The sequence below is a fragment of the Trematomus bernacchii genome, unplaced genomic scaffold, assembly GCF_902827165.1.
Source record: "Trematomus bernacchii unplaced genomic scaffold, fTreBer1.1, whole genome shotgun sequence".
NCBI lineage: Eukaryota > Metazoa > Chordata > Actinopteri > Perciformes > Nototheniidae > Trematomus > Trematomus bernacchii.
This window is the reverse complement of record NW_022987739.1, coordinates 2,705,592-2,730,652: the sequence shown is the minus strand read 5'-3', so window position 1 is coordinate 2,730,652 and position 25,061 is coordinate 2,705,592. Positions and strand designations below refer to the sequence as shown.

Genomic DNA, 25,061 nt, shown 5'->3' with positions numbered 1-25,061 from the left:
CTAGAGGGCGGCAGAACCACAGCTCAGACTTTGCTGCTGGGAATCTCATCACTATGTACCAGGTTACTTTGTATTTGACCTCGAAATATGCTTGAAGACCTTACATATTAAGTTGAATCATTAATACAAATCAAGGTGAGTTTCAAATGTTTAGTGTTTTTTGTTTTGTTATTGTCTGATATTCACATTTGGGTTTTATATCAGAGAGGTGGCTTATGCAGTTGAACTCCTCCTCGCGGGGATCAGGTCCGCCTCCTGCCGCCACTCCGCTGCAGATGCCGGCTGCTCTCTCTCCACACTGACCTGCGATCACCGACGATGGACAGGATGGCCTCGCGCTATAAAGCTTAATCCCTCAGTCTGATGGCTTTTCTGGATACACCTGTCTGATTTTGGAGCCAGAAGTAGGCTATGCAGTCGTGTTGGCAGCTAAAGTGATTTGCAACAGGCAGGCTGTGCCTGCTTGCATACTTGCAACATTTTTCTTTCTTTTTGTCGGTGCTCTGTGAGCCTCACAATGTATAAGTTATGCATTATCATCGTCATGTGCTGTGCGTTGTTTCCATGGTGCTCTGCAGCGCCAAAGATCTTGGGTGCAGATCCCAGGTCAGAATTCGAGGTAGAGCAAAATGAGGGTCTGCAGGAGGAGATAGCTGGCCAGGAGAGCATCCTGTCTAAGGTAGGAGGAAATATCAATGTGCTTTGTTCTATGAACATTTTATAATTTCGTGCGTAAAAGTTTTTGATTGATATTGGTGGAAAATACATTCGTGCTCTTCTCTTTGTAGCTGCTGGGAGATTATGACAAAGTGAAAGCCCTCTCGGAAGGCGCTGACTGTCGGTGTAAATGTGTTGTCAGACCCCTGAGCAGGAGCGCCTGCCGGCGGTTAGAAGAAGGGAGCGCCACCGCGCAGGACTTTTACACCGTGGAGACTATCACATCTGGACCAGAGTGCAAGTGCGCCTGCATCGCTCCTCCGTCAGCAGTCAACCCGTGTGAGGGGGAGTACAGGCTGAAAAGACTTAGAGAGGCTGGGAAAGAGAATGTCAAGGTGAAGTGTCGTCTGCTCCATTCCCCACCGATACAAATATGTTCCCACGCTGCAGCGCCCATAGGCTGAAAGCTGCTGTTTAGCCCACCTGTTGGTTTCTATAGAGTTATGGATCACTGGAGTTATGAATATCATGTTAGATCTAATTCAGGAAGGGATAGTCCCACACTTGATCCAGAAAGTTTGGATTGGCTTGGCATAAACCTATTTTAAGAATGTCATGTCTGAATTAGTAAAGCCTTTTGACAGAATCCACTTCATCATTTTAGCTTTCCACCATCCTGGAGCTGCTGGAGGGCTCCTTCTATGGGATGGATCTACTCAAGTTGCACTCCATTACCAATAAGCTAGTGGATCGCATGGACAACATGGAAAAGGTAGAGTAACAGTGTGCATTTTTGTTGAAAATATCAATGCAAATATGTTGGTATAACATTCACACAAACTGGGGGGATAGCAGGTGCGTTTAGGTGACTCCTGGACTCAGTATGTCCAGTAAAACCCTTGTCAGAATTTAATATAAATGTTATTAGACATTGCATTAAAACAATAGATATTATTCTTTGGACAACTTGATTTGAAGACTAGATTAGAATTAAAAAATACCATGCTTTTATAGGTGTTTTCTCACAACTTCAAACAGCAGCTGGCCAGGGCTTGAGCCCTCAGTCAAACTTTGTCCAAAACATTTCTATATTTGCATGGAAAATGTTTTGTATGTGTCACTCTTAGTCTGCCTGACATAGGGAAAACAACACTGCACAAACTGTCAGGCCAATCGATGCATTTGGTTCTGAAATTGCTCTTTTCACAGACTTGTCTTGGCATGGGAAACACATCTGTATAGTTGATACAATTAATGGATAAATCAAGCGCATCTATGATTAATCTTACTAGTTTCAGCTGTGTCTGTCCTTGTGTGACATTTGAAAAGGTTAGAAAAGTTAAAGTTTTTTTAAAGATATTTTAGCCATGAAATCATTGCAGCCTATTTTCTCATTCAAAAACATGTACATTATAACTGTTAATATCTCAATTTGTCCATGACTACATGAAGGCCGTGTCTCTGAACCATGTGGATGAGGTGAAGCCCCAGGAAAGTCCTTCAATCCAGACAAAAGCGACTGAAAGCCTTCCAACTGTTCCCTCGCCACAACATCAGGACACGAGGAGACTCAGTGAGGTGAGCAAGGCCACTGCATATCCAGGTTAGGTTTTATTATTTAGTCAGGTAATCTCAATGAGACACAGAGTCATTCTTAAGAGAGACCAAGACACACAAAAAACACATCACAAAGTTACAGCCAAAACATTGATACAAAGACAATAAAGTATAACAACAATCCTGCAAATGAAGGTCAGGTCAAATGGAGATCAACGAGAATATGAAACCCCAGATTAACCACATTTATTTGGAAGAGAGAAATTGAAAGTAAATTGTAGGAGTGTTACCCAAACGTCAGTTTTAAACATAGTTTTTGGACCTACTTTTGCAGTTTGATCTACTGTTCTTGCCACTGTTGAGCACATGGCATGATAAAGTATAACCTACAACATGGATTTGCAAATTTACTTCCAAATAAATTGGTCCAGATAATGTGGCAAATATTTTGGTTTGTTTATAGTCCCTCTAATAGTCAGAGTACCTGTTTCTTGCCCTGTTATTTCATAGACCCAGGGCCCCTTTAATCAAATAAATACATTTGCTTTTGGAAAAAAGTCATTTGACGTTGTTGAGGGTCCTTCAGTGTTCCAAAGTTGACATTTTGGTTCATGTTTTGCAAATGCAATCTTGATATAGTTTCTTGGTAATAGTCAAATGCTTTAATTTGCCAAGCAAGTGCATTGTCAACAGTATATTATAAGTGTATTTAATTGTGACACTATCTTAATCATGTTTTAAGTATTTCCCCCTGTATTCTAGGTCAAACCATTAAAGTGCATCTAACTCATAAAACTCTTTAGTAAAATGTTTGTTGATATTGAAAAACATGTATAGGGCATCTAATCAAACATTGGTCTCATGCTAATGCTTTAGTTTGAACTGTTCTCGCCTCATATTAAGTCAGTATCCATCTGTCCACTAACAGGAAAAGCATGAGGAGCAGTTTATTGGGGAAAATCCGTCCTTTCTACAGACAGATGGTTCTACTCAGATCATTGAGGTCAAACCTCTGGTAACCTCGAAAACCCCAGCTAACAAGGAGGCTGCTCAGGTGCTGAAGACCGGCCCCAACGGCATGATCATCAGAGGAATGACTTTTTATAAATCTGAGCCAGATCCGATGGTGGCGGATGATGGGGATCCCGGAGAGAACTGTAAGTACAAACCCCTTTAGTCGGCTTAAATGCTATGGATTAAAAGCAGAAAAAAAACTCAAATTTTCTTTTTAAATCTGCACATTAAAATGGACAGAAGTAAATGTGATCATCCCAGTTACAGCTTTCCTTAAAAGGTAAAGTATAGAATTCCCCTTATACGTCCACACTCTGCTAACCATGAAACAGGATCATAGTTTGGATGGATTATCACATTACATTAATTAATTTCAGAGAATGTCAGAACATAAAAGCTTAGTGCTTCTCTAAACCGTCTGCCATCTGTCAGCTGCTGGATGCAGATGCCCTGCAACTATTTACGAATGGGTTCAATACTGTGGCTCTAACTGTTTGTTTGAACAGATTTGTGATTCCAGACACAGATTACTTTACAAAAATCATTTCTCATTGTCTCATTGCGCTCAGATTATTTCACCACATCTGTTCCTTTCCCCTTTTTTAGTGTTTGAATATCATGGATTCAGTGGTGATGGACCCGTTAATCTCTTCATTGAGGAGAATCTTCTTCAACACAGACCCCCGCGCCCAAAGACGAGAGCAGGACCACGATCATCTCGACCAAAGACAACAGGTCCTTCACAAGGTTCCATAGAAACAAACCCATCTAATAAACCGAAAGCAACTGAGCCCATCTCAAAAATGTATGAGTTCCCCAGCGCCATTGGAACCACAACAAGAACCATCACGTTTGGACCGACAGCTACCACACAAAAAACCAAGACGGCAGACACTGTACCTCAAACAACTCAAAGAGTCACTCAGCAAACAATCCCTTTGATGACTGAACCTGGCAACAGTTCTTTAAGCACCACTGCCAAGGTAACAACCAAAACTACAATGAACACAACCCAACCGTCTCAAATTACAACCACAAGAGATACACTAACCAAAATGGTGGCAACTTCTACCTTGGAGGTGAAAGACCAAATTCTGACTTTACCTGGTAGCACTGCAGCTCATTCAAGCACCCCAAACCCCACCACAGAGGCTTCAACTACCAGTCCCACTTCCACTAGGACCATTACAACTCGTGCTGCCCCAACTTTAGCAGCAACACACCCCACAATAGCTTTAACACTGGCTACCACCACACAGGCTGCTACCACAACACCAGAAGAAGAAACTCAATCCATCTACTTTCCAGCCATGACTACCACACAGAGACTGATGACTTTGCCTCCCCCCACTACTCTGCCTTTCACCACACCTGGGACTACCTCTGCTTCAACAACCACTACCACCACCACAACCACCACTACGACCACTACACGGCAGGCTGATCCAGGCAGACAGAAATACAAGATTAGCTGGGAAGAGGAAGAGAGGGAGTATGGAAACCCGGAATCAGAAGAGCCAATGCAAAGGCAGGAGGAATCTCGCCCAAAACAACCTGGTAAATTGACTATTTATGTTGAAAAATGTAAGCAATACCTTATTCATCCACACTTTTAAAGGAAACATCTACAAAAATGTATGAGAGCAGCTCTGTGATACTGTACTACTGTGTTTTGAGCTAAGTGCTAACATGCTCACAATGCTAACAAGCTCATTTTAAGCGGGTACACTTTTTATCACTATCTTGGTCTAGTGGGTTAGCATGCATGCTAGCACACTAATCAGCTCTTAAAACTGAATTCAGGGGATGCTGATGGGAATGCCATTATTTTTGTAGGAATTTGGTCATAAACCCAAGTTTTGGATTATTGAAGAAGTTGATCTGGCGATGGCGCAACATAGGCCTATAGAAAATAGCAGGCTTCGTATTCCTAGTAGGCTATCTATTCATGTTATGGGAATTTCCCCAATTATTATTAAGACATTTATTAAAAAAAACTAAGATGGCAACCTCATATTAGTGCCAGAAGAGAAGTCATGGGAAACTAGCAGTGAGCATGGTTCCCCTCTTGGGAAACAAATGTCTGAAAACAATTCCTTGGCTATCCTCCAAATACTTTTTCAGTCAATTGGTGGACTGACGGACCAAATAACCAAATAACATTCCTAACTCTAAAGCCACAATGCCAGTGGCTTAAAAAAACATCTGTGAATGTTTTGTACAACATCTTAATGCCAAATATATAGCCAAACAATAAGAACGCCTTTAATTTTCTTGTTAACATTTGCCCTAATTCGATGGAAATACCAAATGGAAAGAGCCTTAAAGTTTTCCATATTTTTCTGAAAGATGAATTGATATTGTTCTGTGAATACAGAGTGTTAGTACTCACTCCTTTGTGGCAACCTCACCTTCCCTGTCATCCAAGCTGGTTAAAATAAAAGCCTCTAATTATTTTCAGACTCTGTGACGTACGTCTGAATGATGTTTATCTGCTTCTAAATCCTCACTTGTTGTGACTCTTTACAGGGGAGTGTAAGGACACTTTGGCGACCATCTCCGAACCAGTAACTCACAACACCTTTGGCAGGAATGAAGGAGCTTGGATGAAGGATCCAAAGTCGGATAATGTCAAAATATATGTCACTAACTTCTACTACGGGAATAACCTGCTGGAGTTCCGCAACCTGGAGGTTTTCAAACAAGGTGAGAGCCTGGTCTTGTGTTGACCTGTAAGTCATCTTCATGTTTGTTTTCCTTTTGCTTTAAAGATCAGCTATTATGCAAAATCCACTTTTTGTGTCCCCCTCTGTGTAAAGAGACTCTGAAAGTTTCAGGAAAAAAGATTCTCTCTCTTTTTGTCCTGATCCATTTATATAAAAACCTGTCTGAAAATGAGCTGATCAGATTTTGGCCACTTTATGATGTCATAAAATGTGTTTGGCTTGTGTAACCATTAGCCAATCACCAACCAAGGTAACCCCCCCCGCCCCCCCCCACCTTATCACCTGAATCTCCTCCTAGAGCACCATTGTGTTCTTTTTAACCAAATATCTCTCAGAGGGGCGTGGGGAGTGGCTCCTTAGGCCACATTTACACGAGAACGAAACGGCTTGTATCTGCATAGTTTCTCTTGCGTATAGCCCTATTATTTACACGAGGCCGTAACAAACGGACCCCACAAACGATAACGGGTCCCAAGGTGGATAGATTTGCAAACAAAACTCTCTGGGGGGTCAAACGAGTCCGTGTAATCGCCTCTATACGAATATTTCCTGAAAAAATAACGATCTCCCCGCCTCTGCTGCTCACTGCTGTAGCATGGCCCAGTAGCTACTGTCAGTAGCTCCTGCTAGTGCTACTGCTACTGACCATGCTACAGATGTTAGTACAACATCTACAGCTCGACCATGCTACAGATGTTAGTGCAAAATCTACAGCTCCTCTACCACAACCATCAGCAACAAGTGGACATGGAGAATTACATGAACCACTACATGTTGCTAAATCCACCGCGGGGCATAAACAGAAGGGTAGCCATGGCAACATTGCTCCGGGCTGCTCCGGGGTCTTCTTCGCTGCTTTTGGTGTATTTTGTGGCGGAAGTTACAGCGCCACTTACAGTCCCGGCATATGTACTACAGCGTGTTCAGCGGTCTCGTTTGAACAGACACGTTAAATGAAACGAATGCATGTGAACGGAAGACTTTTTTGAAAACGCATACTGTGCATAAACGCAAACGTTCCCGTGTAAAAGCAGCCTTATTTTCATCTAAAGTAACAGACAGAGAATCAGCACTTTTGAAACAGGGCTGAAACAGAGGGGATTATGGGATGTTACAATGATCTGTTTGGTGTTTGGAGGCAAACACTTCAGAGACATGTTTTAGATATATCTGAGACCTATGATATATTGATAAAAAACAGTATAATAGAGGACCTTTAATAAATCTGATATTTATCCGTTCTTCTTGGTCCCTTCTAGGACGTTTTACCACATCATACAAGCTTCCTTACAACTGGATCGGCACTGGCCATGTGGTCTACAACGGGGCTTTCTTCTACAACCGCGCCTTCTCCCGAGACATCATCAAGTTTGACCTGCGTCTGCGATACGTGGCCTCCTGGACGATGCTGCACGATGCTCTGGTGGGAGATACGTCGTCGCTGGGGGAGTGGCGCGGTCACTCAGAAGTTGACTTCGCCATAGATGAAAGCGGCCTGTGGATCATCTACCCGGCTCTGGACGATGAGGGCTTCTTACATGAAGTGGTCGTTCTGAGTCGGCTGAACCCCTCGGACCTCAGCATGCAGAGGGAGACCACCTGGAGGACCGGGCTCAGGAGAAACCACTACGGAAACTGCTTCATCGTGTGCGGCGTCCTGTACGCTGTTGACAGCTACAACATAAGGGACGCCAGACTGGAATACGCCTTCGACACGCACACAAACACTCAGATGACTCCCAGAATGCCCTTCACCAACAACTACACCTACACCACGCAGATTGACTACAATCCAAAAGAGGGGGTTTTGTATGCGTGGGACAATGGACACCAGGTCACATATAACATAAAGTTCGCCTTTGTAGACCCTTAATACGGGGTCGATGGTAGTTATATTAAAAAGTTAACTCTATGGTTTGAATGGATTGTAGATCAGTCCAGATGGCCTTCAGGATGGAGACAAAGGGGGGTCAAATGTACAAATATACTTAAGTGTATTTTGAGAAAATTGTTTTGTTCCTATTAAGATTTGTTAACCCTAAGTCTGACTCCTCAGTCAATGCATCACGATGTAATGTATACTGCAATTCTGTAAAAAAGCCCAATGAGCTAAACTATGTAGAAAGGGTTCAGAACTATTTTGTATCTTGGGTCAAATAACTCAAACACATAAAAGCATACTCTTAACAATTCCCCATTTCAATAATTGTTTTTGTTTTATACACATTTTGTATTCCTTTTCCTTTGCATCATATGCCACAGATCCTGTTTTAATGATAATATCACAGGTTTTGCCGTTGACCTTTGCCTTGTGAAAACACCTATTCCCTCCTTATGAGACCGTTGAGAGGAGACTGCAATAAAATGTGGAAATACTTAAACATGTCTTTTTTTATGTGGCTAATCTAATCCAGGCAGAAATTATGAATACAAACAAACAGACAATGATTTGTTTAATGGATGTAAATTGAGGTATTAGAGACAACAAAAAGACTTTATTGTACTTGTATATAACAATGCAGTAAAACAATTTCCACAAAAAGGATACGGACAAAGGAAATGTAAAATCCAGTGTTTATTTTGGTATTTTTCACAAAAAACAAAACCTCACAAGTTTCTTTAATTGTACTCTTGCTTTCTCCCAAAGTTCTTCTGGGATGCAGTGAAAACATTGCGGTGAATCGATTTTATTTTCAAACCAAAGGAAGGAAAAAATATATAGACACAGATGGCCTGGCTTAAGATAACACAAGTAAAGAGTATTTTATGTGCATCTGTTGAGCTAAAGCTTAACCCATTGCACAATTGTGTAGCTGAAACAAACAAAAAAAGCACTTTTAGGTACAAGTATTTTGTTAATCAACATATACAAAAAGGTTCTTATTCTGATGATGTATCATTTGTTTTTCAATATCAATTTTAAAGAAACATTAATATGAGGCCTATGAAGCCAGACCTTACAGTATATTCTTATCTTACAAGTTTGTGCATTTTTAGTGCCAACCTTTCCAACGAATAAGATAATAAAACTCCATCACGCAAAATAACTTCCAGCAGGTTGCGCTTTCAGGCCTAGGTGCACATAATAAAAGTGCAATTCAGCCCGTGGACGGAGACGTCTGGACTCAAAATAAGTTAAATGTCAAACATTTAGCTCAACTTTTAAGGCAGGGGCATAGACTATATTCATATAAAAAGGGGCAGGGGTCACAAATGTAATGAATATCTCAAGATGTCCACCAAGTAAAAAATCTCCTAGTTCTAATGAAAACGTTTCTTTCCCATCCACCATTTTATAAATGTATGTACAATCATTTAGATTTGTGTGGTCAATTTGAATACAAATTTCACAAAAAGCACAATCAGACAAAACAATATCAAGTCTTTACAGAAGACTTTTGACAGCAGAAATTAGTGAATTGTATCACAGTACAGAAGTTGGTATAACTGTTACATAATAATAGAAATAAATATGTAAAGTAGCTGAATCCATTATTCACATAAGAGAAGCACAGTGCAAAAAAACAAAATTCTTCATCATACAATGCTTAAAAACAGAGCACCTGAAATCCTTAAACCAATGGAAACCAGCCAACAACATAGTGACAGCCTGCTAGCTTTCACATATCACCTGACTTCCTGAGGTTGCTGCCTGTAATTAATCTGGCATCTCTTACAGTGACCATCCCATAACTCCTTTTTGTAGCTAAACACACAATTTGTCGTACTTCTAAACATTAATATCAAAAATGCTTTCCAAGTGAGATCAGTCATGGGTGTGTAATCATTTTTCAGTGTTCTCCTCTGGCTTTAGTGGCTTGTTCCCAAACTTGGACACGAGGAGAGCTGCACAAGTATTTGTGTTATGACGGGGTGACTCAGGGTTCAATGCTCGGCCCCCTGCCGCTAAGCAATTACCCTTATGTGGGGCATCTGGGGTAACAGGGAGAAGTCAGAGATGCCACACAAGGAGCTAGCGGACCCTATTACAGACTACCTCCGGATATTTGCCCGGATAAAGAGTGCAGTGGACTAGTCCTGACCACTTGAGCTACCTTTGTGTTGCATTAGAATCTAAATCAAAAACCTCTAGTCAGCGGGAGTTTAAAAAAAAAATGTATCACACATAAAGAGTGTTAACTGAAGCCCCATCTTCTGTTTGTCCTCATGGGTTTTGTTGGTGAGTTATATATAATAACAGGTGCTGGTGGTCTTAAGCAGACCCCATTAGCACATTGACAGGAGGCGGGGCCTGGCTGTCAGTCGGAGAGTGTTGGTAAAACGTCTCGGTGCGATTCACCCGTAGCAGAGGCGGGATGCTGGACGACCTGATGTGGATGATCCTCGTGTCCGTCACCTCACAGTCGATCTGCATCATCACCTCGTAGTCTTTGTCCCGTATGATGCTGTCTGTAACGGCAGGAAAGGAAGCAGAATGTCAGTTTTAGTGCATGGATAAATGATTCTAGTGTGTGTTTGCTCTGTCAGCAGTGGGTTTATATTACAGCAGAAGATTTAATCAACTCAAGGCACACATAGAGCTCGCCAAACTGTATTCGTCACCCTAATCAATGGCAGGTTTTTTGTTACACTGGATACAGAGAGACATGATAAGAGAGTGATTTGGGATTGTAAAGGAGTATTGTTTGAGGCAGTTGGGGGGGGGGGCTGAAAACTGCAGCTAGCTATAAAGAAAGAAAGGTGGAGGCCCGGACACACATGGCGTCCAGAGGTGAGTCAAAATCTGGATTTCTCCTTCTTAGAGATAAACAAAACGGGCCTAAACAAAAGCAGGACATGCACATTTGAGAGGAGAGAAGAAGAGTTTAGGAGAGAGGAAGAGAGACTCAGGATCCCTCAGGCTTCTTGTTGTATTTAGAGAAGAACATAAGAAACTCTGGCAAGATTAAGCCACAGGAAGAGGTGGTGACTCAGACTGGCAACAAACCACAGATGAAAATAAACTAAAAGCTTGTTATCAAGAGAGGAATACATTTTCTTCTCAAGGTCATCCTGACGTGCGACCTACAAATAAGAAACTGCTTTGGCTTTATCTCGGGAAATTCAAGTTTGGACTGAGATGCTGGACGTGAGACAATGGTTCCTGGTTTGTGGTCTCCCGCAGCCTAAATTTGCTCCGTCTGGGGGAAGAACATATTTTAGAGTGGACACGCTTATAAAATCCTTCACTCGAGAAAGCTTCCAGCATGCTGAGGGATCCCTCGTGGATTTGTATTAACAGAAAACTTTAAAACGTGTCGCTTCCTATATAACCGTGTCCATATGAAAGCAACATTCCCCATATGGAGCAACACACCTCGTCAGTTTTAGTGAGCTGTATTTAAAATGCCTTGCAAAGTTGTTTAAAGTTTTTTTCCAGCCACCTGCACAAGACATCAGCTTCTTCTGATTCTGCAGGGTTTCCACAGACGTTTACTTTAAAGATGTTATCAGATCCTGCACTGACAATACAATAGCCCGTTCTGCCGCCAGAAGACTCCACGGATGTTCATCTCATTAAATGGTGAGTAGATGTAAAGCCGAGTATGACTTCATCTGCTGCTGAACTTCCTCTTTTGCACCTGTAGTGAAACTGGAACTTTTCAAATGGCTTCAGTGCTCCAACAGAAATCTCTGGAAGTCATCCTGGGGTTTTGGATTTTGTCACGCTATGTCGGTTTCAAATTAGGCCTCTGTCTGAAGGCGAGCTGGAAAAGTGATTCTCTGTGCATCTGCATACTGCTTGATGAGATCACATTTGAATTGTTCCCCCTCAAATTTCAAGGTCCTGTCATTGCTCCACAGATGAACCTTTAGATTCTGCTCAGTTCAAAATAAACTTCTCTGACATTACCAGCACTTAGGTCATTTATATCCAAAAATAAATAGAAGCCCGAGAGAAAAGCAGCGAGTGGAAAAGTGGATGAAGAATATAATGGAAATAGTGTAAATTCTAATGGCCATATAGAAAAATGCAGGCATGGAAGAATGTAGCAAGAAATATTTGAATAAATATGGAAATTAATTTGTACTTCTAGCTTTATTACTGCTTTAATATATTCTCTAAATAAATATTGTTGAAAAAGCTTTAAACTGAGCAGGGACACACCAGTGGGCAGCAGTCTTAGATCGTATAGTAAGCAAGGAATTGTCAGTCTTGTTAAAGTTAGCTTTACTTGATATATTTGCACATTTTACAGCCAGGATGCCTTGACCTTACTTTGTAAGTAAGTACATAGAAAAATAAGTATACCTTCATTGCTTTGTATTACAACCAACCTATCCCTACACTTTGCTCATCCATTGGTTTCCCAACTTCCCATATAATAATTGTTTTGCCAAATATACATATGTCTTATCTACTTCACTGTATTCCTTTAAGTATCCCGTAAGGAAAGAGGTAATCAATGTTAGTTTTAGTGAAATGTTGGTGTCCACATCTTTCTGTTTTGGTGGTCATGCCACACCGAGCTCGAGGTTGCTTTTTCTTTGCACAGCATGAAAGAAAGGCGAAATGAATGGGCTGTGATTTTAGTATTTTTAAGCAGAGGTCAATCATTTGTACGGCCCTCGGAGGATGTTGAAAAAATTGAAATGGCCCTTGAGAGGAAAAAGGTTCCCCACCCCTGATGTAGGCCATAATTGTCACCATTATTCAAATGGCCAACATTTCTCAATTCTATTCAGCCAACAACTCGAGAAGCTTCAATAGAGAACACACACACACACACACACACACACACACACACACACACACACACACACACACACACACACACACACACACACACACACACACACACACACACACACACACACACACACACACACACACACACACACACACACACACACACACACACACACACACACACACACACACACACACACACACACACACACACACACACACACACACACACACACACACACACACACACACACACACACACACACACACACACACACACACACACACACACACACACACACACACACACACACACACACACACACACACTTCAAACAGCAGCTCTTTGAAGAGGCTGCCAGATCTACCGTCCTCTCTGCATGGTCTCCTTCCCCCTTTTACTGGTGCCATCTGGAGATGTTCCAGAACGTCCCAGCGACACAGGGAGCTGGTGTGTGCTGAGAAAAGCCTGATGTCTGGCAACAAGACATCTGAGGAAACTTGAGAGAGCATCTCGAGAGGATGGTCGCTGCCAGACTGGCACAGACACTGAAGACATGTTCATGAGGGGAACTTTGTTTTAATGTCCAAAAGGAAGGAATTCATCAGAAAGTATCATTACAAAATTACAAGGCCAATCAAATAATTGCGGATCTAATAGGAAGGCAATTACATTCACTTTCAGATAATGTGTATTTAGAAAAGTCTGCCGATATGCTCATCTTTTATCGATTGAGACGTTCTACAATAGAATGCAAGCCAAAAGCCAATGTTGAGCAACGAACCATGTTTTACTTTTGGAAAATAATCTTACAGGCAGTAGCAAGACTGCTACAGACATGCTAGCAGCTCTGTGACACTGCACTTTGAGCTAAATGTTAACATCAGCCTGCTAACACACAGAACATACTGATGTTTAGCAGGTACAAACCATATTCAACATCTTAGCTGGGCATGCTAACATTGGCAAATTAGCACAAGAGGGGCTCAGATGGCAGTATAGCCAAAGGTAAACGGATCAATTATGTTTTAAAAGTATTGGGGAGACTAGCTTTGGTAACATTTCATGTCATCATAAAGGCACAGAGTGAAAGTCACGGCATCACCACTAAAGAGGGAATAAGTCATGGCCTGGGGATGATGGACATCTGTGCAAAATTTCACTGCAATACGTTGAATATTTGTTGAGAAATGTCTGGCGATCGATTATCAATATTGACAAAAATGGCGTGGCTAATACTAGCTTTAAGCACTGAGAATTATGTCACTGAGGCAAATAACCACTTGCTTAAGCTTATTTTTCCAAGGATCAGAAGGGTTAAACATTTGGGTTGGTAAGAGGGTTCTTTTCAGAGCATTGGCGCATGTTTGTTTGGATTAGAGGAGTAGGAAAATCTGACCCCCCCGACTCCTTCAGTGGAGCGTTGCTTTACCTTGAACCCCCACTGAAAGCTGCCTGTTGGCTGCAGAGCACATGAGAGGCAAACATACACTGCAGTGCGTCTGCCACGGGCCATCCACCTGTAGATGATGTCATCTACCAAACATTCCTCCTCTCCAAACATGTCGCTTCCACTTGATTGAGCTACTTTCAAACTCGGGAGATCGTTAAATAAACACACCCTTCAGTCCTTATGAGGAACCACCGCTCGGCCAGATATGTTTTCAGAGAGAATCAAGGCGGAGGAGGTCAAGTAACTCCAACAGAGCCCATGAACCGTGGACACGCGGCGAGACAGAAACAAGCCACGGCTTACATCAAAGTCTCAAATCTTCAATGATCAGTTATTGACCACGACAGACCAAACGCTCACTCCAGATTAGCAGAGTGTATCCATCTCCTCCAGATGAAAACCATTTAGTGACTGGAGAAGGAAGGCATTCCTGAAGGAGAGCAGCAACAGGGAGCTGGAAAGAATTATCCTCCACCGTGGAGCAATCACGCTGCAGAGAAGGGACAGTGTTCCTGCATTTCTAAGCATCTTTCCCATCTAAATGTGTACATTCGCACTTCAAAGTTTCAGACAAAGACAACATCAATCTGAGATGCGACTTGAAGGCTGTCATCTGTGCGACACATTGGACTTTACATGTTGAAAGCGGGTGTGGAGAACAGCAACAGTTAAGAGTCCTTTCTGTCAGGTCAACTTCCAGAAGGAGCTGTTGTGGCATCTGAAACTGAAGCTACCGTACCTGCATCTGTGCTCAAATAAAACTGCTGTTAATCTTCTCTCTAAAAGATACCACATGATCCAGCTGGCATAATAGATTCAAGAACACTAGCACCAGAAACAAGCAGGAAAATACTTTAAAGTGGACCTATCATGTTATATTTGAATAATATAGTGTAGGACCATACCTATATAAGGCATATTTATACTTTTTTTTTTTCAAAATACCAAACTGATCATGCATTTTAGCCATGCCTAATTTCGCTCAATTTACCCCTGTTTTTGCAAGGGCTGATTCAGTGAGAACAGCACCATCTACTGGCCTGGCATATGTACTACAGCGTCTCCAGTGCTTTCGAACGGCAATGGCCGTGGCTGTCTCCTCCTGATTGGTGGAGTTGGCCCAATAGCCGTAGCGCCACCGTCCTGACGTCAGGACAGTGTTCAAATCTGGATCAGTTTTTATCAGATCCGTTGCAGCCCCTTTTTTAGAGATTTGGGTATGGAGGAAAATAGAGAGGGTTGTGTTTTCTGACACTTGGTGAGTTCCCTGGAACACCGGGGACACATATTCATGTATAAAAGACGTGCAAAAGTGCATTTTGCATGATAGGTCCCCTTTAAGTAAAAGCACAAAGGAAAATTGCACTTAAGGCCAACTTCGTGCATCCATGACTGATCATGCAAATCCAAGGTCCTTTTCCTGAGCTAACAAGAATCTTTCCAGACCTGATATCTCTCCCTGAATGCCACCTTTGTTTGGCCATTTCATCAATTAGCTGAAAAGGAGGTCTTGGATTTCACTGTTTGCAGCTATTTCAATGGGCCATCTGACCAGCATGGACCGTAGCATTCCTCCCTGACAAGACCAACCAAGAACAATGTTTACCTTCATCAATCTTCAGCTCTAACACCCCCCTCCGAGAAAAAAAAAAAAAGTTATTTCCCACTGGCCATGTCTTCCCTAAGAGCTCATATTCCACTGACTCACTCCCCTTAGAGCTGGTTGACTAATCGAATCTGTTGCTGGTGCTTTTCCACTGACTCTGAGATAACAGAGGAACAAGAGGATCTGTGATTCGAACACCAGGCAAACACCCAACAACAACAGGCTGTCTTCCTAATTGTTCACACCCTGCAAACACAATCCCTCTTGAGCAGGTTTCCTTTCAGTTCACTGCACCACCGCAGGCTTGGTCAAAATGACGCCACATGATAAATCATTTCTGAATTTGGATAAAAAAAAAGATAACATTTTAATGAAATCTCTGATCGCCTGACTTTTTATATCTGGTATCCAGCAGATCTAAGAACTATGGGGAAAAGCTATGATGAGCTCATGGAAATCAAGAACATACTTTGGTGTTACGCCAAATAAAACAAATTGGCAACAACTGCGCCAACCGAACTCCAAGGTTTTTGCCGATTACGTATTGAAATATTAGGCGTACCTCATGCACAGTGTTTCAGTGTTAAAGTGCTTTCATTTGATTATGTTTTAAAAAGTAAGGCGTTCAAATAAAAAGGTAAAAGGTTGATTGCATCTAAAATGGACTGATGGAAATCACCTCCCCTTGACCACAACCAAGTGCACTCTGATTGCCACTCACTATGACAAGCTGTGGGTGGCAATTGTTCCTTTGAGAGGAAATGAAGCGGTCGAGATGAGCATCCTCCTCCATGCTCTTTAACCTTAAGGAGGACTTGTATTTGTTTTGATATCCTTGATTTTTTTAATGCTAGCTTGTAGACATCAAGTGATTCAATCAGAGTGGATGCTTAGTGTGGCATGCTCAAAACAAAACACTTACATTCTCCCAAGGTTGCAAAGACCATGAATACTTTTTGTCCTGAACAAATAACTCCAAATGTAGGTGGCCAACGTATCAAAGTTGCACACATTATTTATTTCCCTACTTTCCACAGGTCTGGATGATACTGGCTTTTTGCTGCTTCCATGCAGAAACTCTGGATTTTAAAAGTGAAGCCAATGTGCAAGTGTGTCTATGTTGTTGTCATTGACGTATGTTTTATCGTTTGAATGCCTTTGTGATGTGCTGCAACCCATTTTCCCCTCGGGGACAAATAAACGAATACTATACTATACTAAGTGCCTTACCGTGCTCTTTTTAGATTGTAACTTGATTTATTACCTCAATAAAAATGGTAAACATGGGTTTAGGGTCTCCAATGCTAGTTTAAAGTCTTCTTTATTACAGCCGTATCCTCATTATGTAAATGATGGTCCAATTTAGAATAAAATAGACAATAAAGCAGCGTGTATTTTCGGGTGGAGGTACCTAGTGATTGACAGGTCCTGCCACGCTGCTGCAAAGTTTTGGGATGATAATTCACGAAAGTCGATTGGAACATTTTGGTCGTCAATATATGTCTAGTTCAACGTTCGATAGCTCTACCTTCTCCTGTCACTTCTGGTGGTAAGAAAACAAGATTGGCACGGACAAAACGCCAGACTCAAGACTTTAGAAGTGGAGTTGTCTTTGAATGACTTATTTCTCTACGGGTCTGGCTTTTTATAACCGTAAAGGTGATGGATATGAAGCCAACAATTCAAGAAATGTATTTGAGTGTTGATGACAAAAATGTGCTTACAAGGTTGTGCCAACATGAAGGCATTTTCTAATGTTTTTCTTGACAGTATAATATCTTTAATGAAATAATAATATGTGTAATGTTATAACTTTGGTTAATCTAACTAAATAAACCTTGCTGCCTAAACCTCAAGTTCAATATTTTCTGTTCAACAATCCAAAAAAAGATCAAAGCAAAAAGGAAATGACCACACTGAAAAAGCTTTTCTCTTTTCTTTAAATGTGTGTGTCTGTGTGTGGTTCGGTTAGTGGCTGCACAGACACTTGACAGCATAGCTAAATGCAACAGAGAGGATAATCAGAGTCTGAAGGACATAACAGAAACTACAAAGGGCTCAGAGGGAGGTAGGGAGCAAAGACCTTCCACTAACAAGACGCCAGATGTCAAAGAAATTGTAATTGCAAAGAAAATCTGAAAAAAAAAATCCATTTAAGTTGAACAGGCAAAACACTCCAAATAGGTAGATCTTTGGGAAACAAAATACAAGCATATAAAGAACACATATCCAAATCACCTTCAAAAAGGCTTAACATTCAAAATGGCAGTGTTTCAGTCTGTAGGGGATTGGAATTTGGACCGAATGGGTCGCCGGTTCACGTCCCGATCGGACCACAAACATACGGAGTGTGGACTGGTACTGGAGAGGGGCCAGTTCATCTCCTGGGCCACTGCCGAGGTGCCCTTGAGCAAGGCACCTAACCCCCAACTGTTCACTGGTGCCGGCTGGACTGGCTGCCTTCGCTCTGACCTCTCAACTGCATGTGCACGTGTGCATATAACTGTGTGTATTTGTATATGTATGTTGTAAAAAGTGTGTACTGTATGTACCTGTATAAAAAACGCATGTGTATGACAGAGTGGAAACTGAATTTTTAATAAAAGGTCCATCTTCTTCTTCTCCTTATTTTGGTCAAAGGAGTTTTCCTTGCAAGTGTTTTTCACCACCAGTAATGCATTCTTGTGAGGAGACGTGTTTCTGAATCTGCTCCCAGCCCTGCTCTCATCTGTTACAGCGTGTTGATTGAGCAAACCCCCCCCCAACTGTACTGCGTCTGTGCTGCAGTGCTCACCGTTTATGTTCATGGCTGGCAACACCACAGACATCTTCGGTCGACTTCCTTTGTTGTGGCTGGTGGCAGGAAGAAGGAGATGATCCTGGGAACAAAGAGGAGAAGGTTAGCGAGAGGAAAATACATCTGGCAGCAAATAAGACAGATTTATGCATGCATTTGCCAGTTGTTAATGAGGATTTGGATTTGAATTGATAGCTTTAAAGAGATGACCTCCTTGAGGATTTGCATTAACATGAGGTTATCATTGACGCAATGGGAGGATCAGAGGTCCTTAAGAGTCAGACAATTCCACAAATTGAGTCCTTTTTCCATGCCATGCCCCATCGTCTGAGCAGATCAAATCAGTTAATAATCCTTCCCCTTGGGCCACCAACACACTCATGGCACTAATTAATCTAGTAGATTAATCCGTTAGAAGTCTAAGATTTAAAGAGCATTAACCAGCAAAGTCCTGCAGTTTCTGAAGCTATTAAAAAGTAGCTTGAGTGCAAGTCATTACACACACACACACACACACACACACACACACACACACACACACACACACACACACACACACACACACACACACACACACACACACACACACACACACACACACACACACACACACACACACACACACACACACACACACACACACACACACACACACACACACACACACACACACACACACACACACACACACACACACACACACACACACACACACACACACACACACACACACACACACACACACACACCTAACTAGAACTGTAAAAGCGCTTTGAGTGGTTGCAAAGAAAAATGCAGTCCATGTATGAAATCAAAAAATACCATTTAATCTTTTCTCAGTGTGTAAAGCAAGAAAATATATTTTAAATGACATAAAAGGATTTGCCAACCATCACCTGGAAAACTGGAGTTTTCTGTTGCTTTTCTAGCTATCGAGGGGCCAAATGAAAACTATACAACACTTGGCTTGTGCAACTCAGCTGGGGTGATTTGAAAAATGAGGGGCGTTAAGGTGAAGACAGGCGGGAGTACGGTCTGAGGTCGGAGAAAGGATTACAGCCAGAAGATAGGAAGAAGAAATGTTGAAAACGTGTGAGATACAAGGACACGCGTGAGAGAGACCATGCCATCTATATGAGATAAAGAGGATGTTAAAAACCAGAGCACATGTGGGAGGCTTTTGTAGATCATTGCTGTCAACAAGACCGTCTTCTTCATAATGCCTGATAAGATGAATTAAAGAGGACATATTGTGCTTATTTTCAGGTTCATATTTGTATTATGTTTACGTGCTTTAATGTTCAAAAAGCTCTTTATTTTTCTGTTCTGTTCTGATTGGTTAGCTGGCCGGCTCTGTTGGGATTGGTCAACCGCTTAGAGATGTCCCGCCCCTTAGCCTATAATGTACAATGAATTAGAGCGCTAGCCAATAGAAGCACAAGTGTTACATAGTGATGTCATTATGTTCCTGAAGTAAACAAAGGAGTTTGAATCTTAGTCTTTGCAGACCATTTACATGCACACAAACCTACATATAGCACACTACAAGAAAGGGGAAATCTAAAAACACAAAATAGGGCCTCTTGAAAATGACGCTAAGAAGTTGGGCTCAGGCTTCAGCGTCATACTTTGTATTTTTCAGAATGAAGGGTTTGTGTGATTTACGGTCATGGCACTGCACGGCTTTAAGGATAAGCTGTAAGCACCCAAAGGGAGTATTAAATGTTGAAAATGACTGAGCGGCGGCATGGACTGTGTTTGGAGGGTGGCAGGGAAACAACCAGCCACATTACTGCTCATCATCAGGGGACCGGAGAGCCTGTCAAGCTGACATAACAGCTGCAGCTGCCATGACAACAGGTGCATTTAGCTTGAACCTTATGGGATACGCTACATGGTGAAAGCAGTGTTTCCATCACCTCAATGCACACTTACATTAAGCCGCAGGTGGTGAGAGAGAAAACGCAAAATGACGGGACAGAGAGCAATTCTATATTTGGTCTTTTGGGGGGTTATTTCTTCCATCGCCTCATTTCACACTTAAAGCCACAGGTGGTTTTGCATCTAAAGAGGTCTTAAAGTAACTTTGACCTTAGCATGGCCATCCCTGAGTGTTTAAAGAAACACCCGGCAGAGAGTGACCTCAACTGCTGGCGAGTAACATCCCATAATGAACCAGACGAGTTGCATCAAGGGGAAAAACGTCAAAATTGGTAGAGATTGGTTCATAATCCAAACAAAATTCCAAATTTAATCCAGAGCTTTGGCAGTGCTGTTATAACATCATACCGACTGGGACAGAAAACAAAAGCACGCCCGTTTTTTCACACACACACACACACACACACACACACACATACATACATACACATATATATACCCTGAAACCCAGGAAACAAAATATAGGCAAATAAACTGAGTGAGAAAAGCTAGCAAAAGTTGGGAAGAATTGAAAAGGTCACGATCTTTTTTTGTGAGTGACGTTGTTGTTATAAATGTGTCTTCTTGACCTCTACTCTCACATCATATTTTTGGGTTTAAGTGTGGGCAAATACAAATCACTGAATAACAAGCCTGTAATCCATGATCTGTTTTTATTGCCTTGTAAAGTGCTTTTGTCAAACCCAATAAGACATCCTTGATTCCTCTAGCCTTTACAGTTTATTAAAACCAAGATAAATTCACTTCAGCATTTAATTAAAAAGTAGGATAATCACATCCAGAAAGAGCAGGCATGAAGTAAACAAGGGCTTTCTTTCATGCTTCTTCAGATGTGATGATTTCTTGTGATGGTAATCTAAAAAGGCTACCAATTATGCAAATGACTTTTTCTTAATTAAAGGATTGGTCTTATACATTTCAGAAAATGATGACCCAGTTTTCCAAGGTGATGTTTTAAAATGCTTAGTTTTTCTCCGCCCAAAAAAACAAACATTTATTATAATATTAAACATGAGAAAAGCAGAGAATCTCCACATTAAGTCTGGAAATGCATGGATTTTTTTTCATTGATAATTTCATTTTCTGTCATCTAATCCATTATTTGTCTATTTGTTGCATCTCTAAAGCTGAATAACTCTGTTTTTTTTAATATAAGTCGGATAAAACCAGCACTTGAAGACATTGACTTAATGATAATAATAATTTCAATTTTTATAGCGCCTTTGCTATGAAGAAAGACTTTGGCTTTTAAATGTTGCAATGGGTACAGACCAAACAACCCCTACATCCTCATATCATATCTATGTCCATTAAGCTTCTTAACATTCACATGTAATGAAATGTACTTTTTAAATGTTGACCGTGAGGGTTGTGCAATAGGTCGCCATTGTCAGTATGTGCGTCTGTGTATTGTGTTTGTTCAAACGGTGTATGACTGATGATATGTGTATGTATTTTAATGTTTACTTTGTTTGTATATGTACATGTATGCGCAACTGCAGGACGGAGTCCAGAACACATTTCCTTACGGGGACAATAAAGTATATCGTATCGTATATCAAAGTAATACAAAACAACCAAAAAAATATTAGACAAAAGGTTTTATTTTTTAGGTTCCAGTGTTTTTATCCTTTTTAGTTTATGTTACAATTTGGACTACACCTGATTCAAGATGAACGTTTGGCAGCATCCCTATATCTGGGTGATTCATTAAAGCAACATCTTAAGTCGGTGAGGATCAGCCCCTGGAATGACTTTTATATTTAAATATTTTTGAATAAAAGTCAATGTATCCGAGTGTTTTAGCCCTGTAGTGTTACACTTTCTGAACCACCTCCCTGCTTTATGCAACACAAAGCTGCTGGAAACGGACAGGCGGTCACTTGACCTGCAGACGCCCCCTCACCATTGTGATCATTGTCGCTGCTGTCGCCATGCCAACCCAGAGCCAGACCTTTGTGACTTGCTTTGTGACGAGGGGTCCTGAACTTTGACCCCATGCTCCAAAACTCCCATGAGTAATCCTCAGGATTTAAGGCTTAACATCACCCAGAGGTGTTGAGTGGGATATGAGCTCTTAGGGACACTATCCAAATGTGTTAAAGTAACACATACTTATTTTATATTTTTACAAACTGTTAGGTAAATGCTAATTGCGACACATTTGGAGCAGCAACTTCCCAGGATGATGAAACACAAACTATAATGGGTACAACTTGTTCTCTTGGAGTGAAAGTGGTTTTTTTCATGATAACAAAAGCTCAATACATTGATTTGATGATGTCCAGGATTAATTATACCGAGGTGGAAAATTAGAAACATACCGTGAGTCTCAAATGTGGAAACATTGACAAATGAATAAAGAGCGAGTAGATTGAGTGTGACATATGGCTTTGCCTCGAAATATAAAACATGTTCTTGATGATTACAAATTGATCAAGGAAACGGGACCGCAGAGGCGCAGTTACACCCTTGGGCGAGTGAGTTTCATCCCCTCCCCCACCCCCACTTTCAAATCAGACCTCTCTGGTGAAAAACAAACCTATTACATAATATTAATGATTCATAAGTTACACTGTTTATAATTCACTTTTTGCTTATTATGGCGAGTTTGGAAGTAGAAATGTCATGACAGACACATATTGACTAGTGTGGAGTTGTGAAAACTTACACTAAAAACCTTCTTAATTGTACTTTATGCTGAAGCTAATGCCTTGTTTCTTTTCTCAGATCTGTGTATCTAATGAAACGAGTTGAAACTCACCCTGCGGAAAGACACCACGTAGAAAGTGTCGCCGCGACGGTTCAGCTCGTCGAAGAAGTCGCTGTATGTGTGATGAGGAGCGTAGTAAACCTGCAGCTCGTTGCCAGGGTTCCTGTTGATTATAAATAACAGAAAAATATGAGAAACACCTAAAATAAATTGGGGAGAAAAGACTGACGTGTACTCATCTGAATAAGTGCTGATAATCCATGTTATGTGCCCGAGAAGTGTACTACTGTAGAACAGTTTTTTTTCAGATATCAAAACCCAAAAAATATTATTTGATTTGTCTGTTTGTTTATCCCCAATACAGACACACTACCTACAAGATTATTCAGGAATAAGAATTATCCACATATAACAAGTCAGTGCTCTCTAGGTTCCTGAAATGTGTGATTAATTTGCCAAAAAAGAGACAAAACACACAAGAAAACAGTTAAAAAGGTTAAAGGCTGATAGCATTACTAATGTTATTGTTTTTTAGTCTAATTTTCTTCAGATATTGTGAAACTGTCATAAACGTTAATAATTTTTTAAGCTCTCCAGCAGTCTGTTTCACAAACGTACTGGAGTTTAAAGAATTTGTGGCCTAAATATAAAAAATCTAACTAGCTTAATTGCTCGAAATCTAGATCTTTCCATTTCCATCCTGACCAACTGGCGCCCCCCTGCCTGAACTCGTGTTTGCTCTTTTGTTCTGTAGATTTGATTTACCGATTGTAAAAACTGAAAAAAGCCAAAAAGTGAGGAAATTCAGCCAGAAATGTTTTTCCCATAACAAGTTCCCCTCAAAGAGCCACTTTGCTCAAATAAAATGTAAAACAATGAAACACACAGTTTGTTGTGTCTACAGTTGCTTTACATAATCTATCTTGGTGTACCCTGTTGACAATAAACACTACAGTCAGCATTTTTAAACAAGCCTCAACTCACTGTTTTAGTTTACAACACATTGTTGGTTCACCACACAAACAGCAGTGACTGCATTTATCCTGATGGATCTACAGCGTGTTCTGCCTTCTAGATGTCTATAGATGCAGCTTAAAAATCTAATGGAAATGATTGTAAAAAGACATTTAAACCTGAAAATGTGTTTACTTGTGTGGATCTGACACTTTGAAACAGGCCTGTACTCACTTTTCCTCTGGAGTATCTGTGTATCGGACGGTCAAAGTCTGGGCATCCTCCTTATTCTCTGTTTTCTGATGGAAAAAAGAGAAAGAATGAGCTTTAAAAGTCTTTATTTGCATCAACTAACCATTAAAGCGGGATACACTGCTGGCAACGCTGTCAAACACTTAAATACATACTCATTACAATCAACAATTATTTCACATTATCTAGAAATCAGCACACACATTCCAGTCCTGAGTCCAGTTTTCTCCAAATGAATCCCATCTAGTTTAAGCTTAAACTTGCATGTAGAACCGTTCAATCGAACAGAAACACAAAATATATAAAATAAAGTTATACGAATTGAAATAGACATATGTGTGTGAGGCTTGAACAGCTCAAAACAGGTGAGAAATAAACACACCTTCCTATGTATTATGTATGTACTATCCATAACATTAATCTGGCTGCTACTTAGAAATGATTTATCTAATATATCATATTCCAATAACTTGTATATAGACTCTTATTGCACTATTTACAATTTTTCTTTTTGTATTTACTTGCACTATTTTTTTCAGTTTTTTCAGTTTTATTGTGTTGCACTGTTGGAGGAGCCTGTGACCTAAGATTGTCATCGTCATAACTACACTGTAGCTATGTACGTATGACCAATAAAAACCTTGAACCTTGATTTAAAGTAAAAATGAAGAATGGCTATATACAAACTTGGCAGCTCCC

The 25,061-nt window shown here is 40.9% G+C and overlaps 2 protein-coding genes across 2 annotated transcripts in view; one reads left to right on the top strand and one right to left on the bottom strand.

Moving 5' to 3' along the window:
• Window positions 1-258: 258 nt before the first annotated feature.
• On the top strand, window positions 259-8,335 carry olfml2ba (olfactomedin-like 2Ba). Its single transcript, XM_034146326.1, has 8 exons — window positions 259-679; window positions 789-1,052; window positions 1,322-1,429; window positions 2,110-2,235; window positions 3,143-3,371; window positions 3,835-4,785; window positions 5,758-5,934; window positions 7,214-8,335. Exons 1-8 carry the CDS (start codon window positions 518-520, stop codon window positions 7,825-7,827), a joined length of 2,631 nt encoding a protein of 876 aa, XP_034002217.1. The 5' UTR covers window positions 259-517; the 3' UTR covers window positions 7,828-8,335.
• A 177-nt stretch (window positions 8,336-8,512) lies between these two features.
• Window positions 8,513-25,061, bottom strand: part of atf6 (activating transcription factor 6) — a 43,111-nt gene continuing 26,562 nt past the window's right edge. The window contains exons 13-16 of the mRNA XM_034146334.1: window positions 24,345-24,409; window positions 23,208-23,319; window positions 18,500-18,584; window positions 8,513-10,364 (exon numbers count right to left, since the gene is read on the bottom strand). Coding sequence (XP_034002225.1) covers window positions 10,168-10,364; window positions 18,500-18,584; window positions 23,208-23,319; window positions 24,345-24,409 — 459 coding nt within the window. The 3' untranslated portion in view covers window positions 8,513-10,167. The remainder of the gene's footprint in view (window positions 10,365-18,499; window positions 18,585-23,207; window positions 23,320-24,344; window positions 24,410-25,061) is intronic.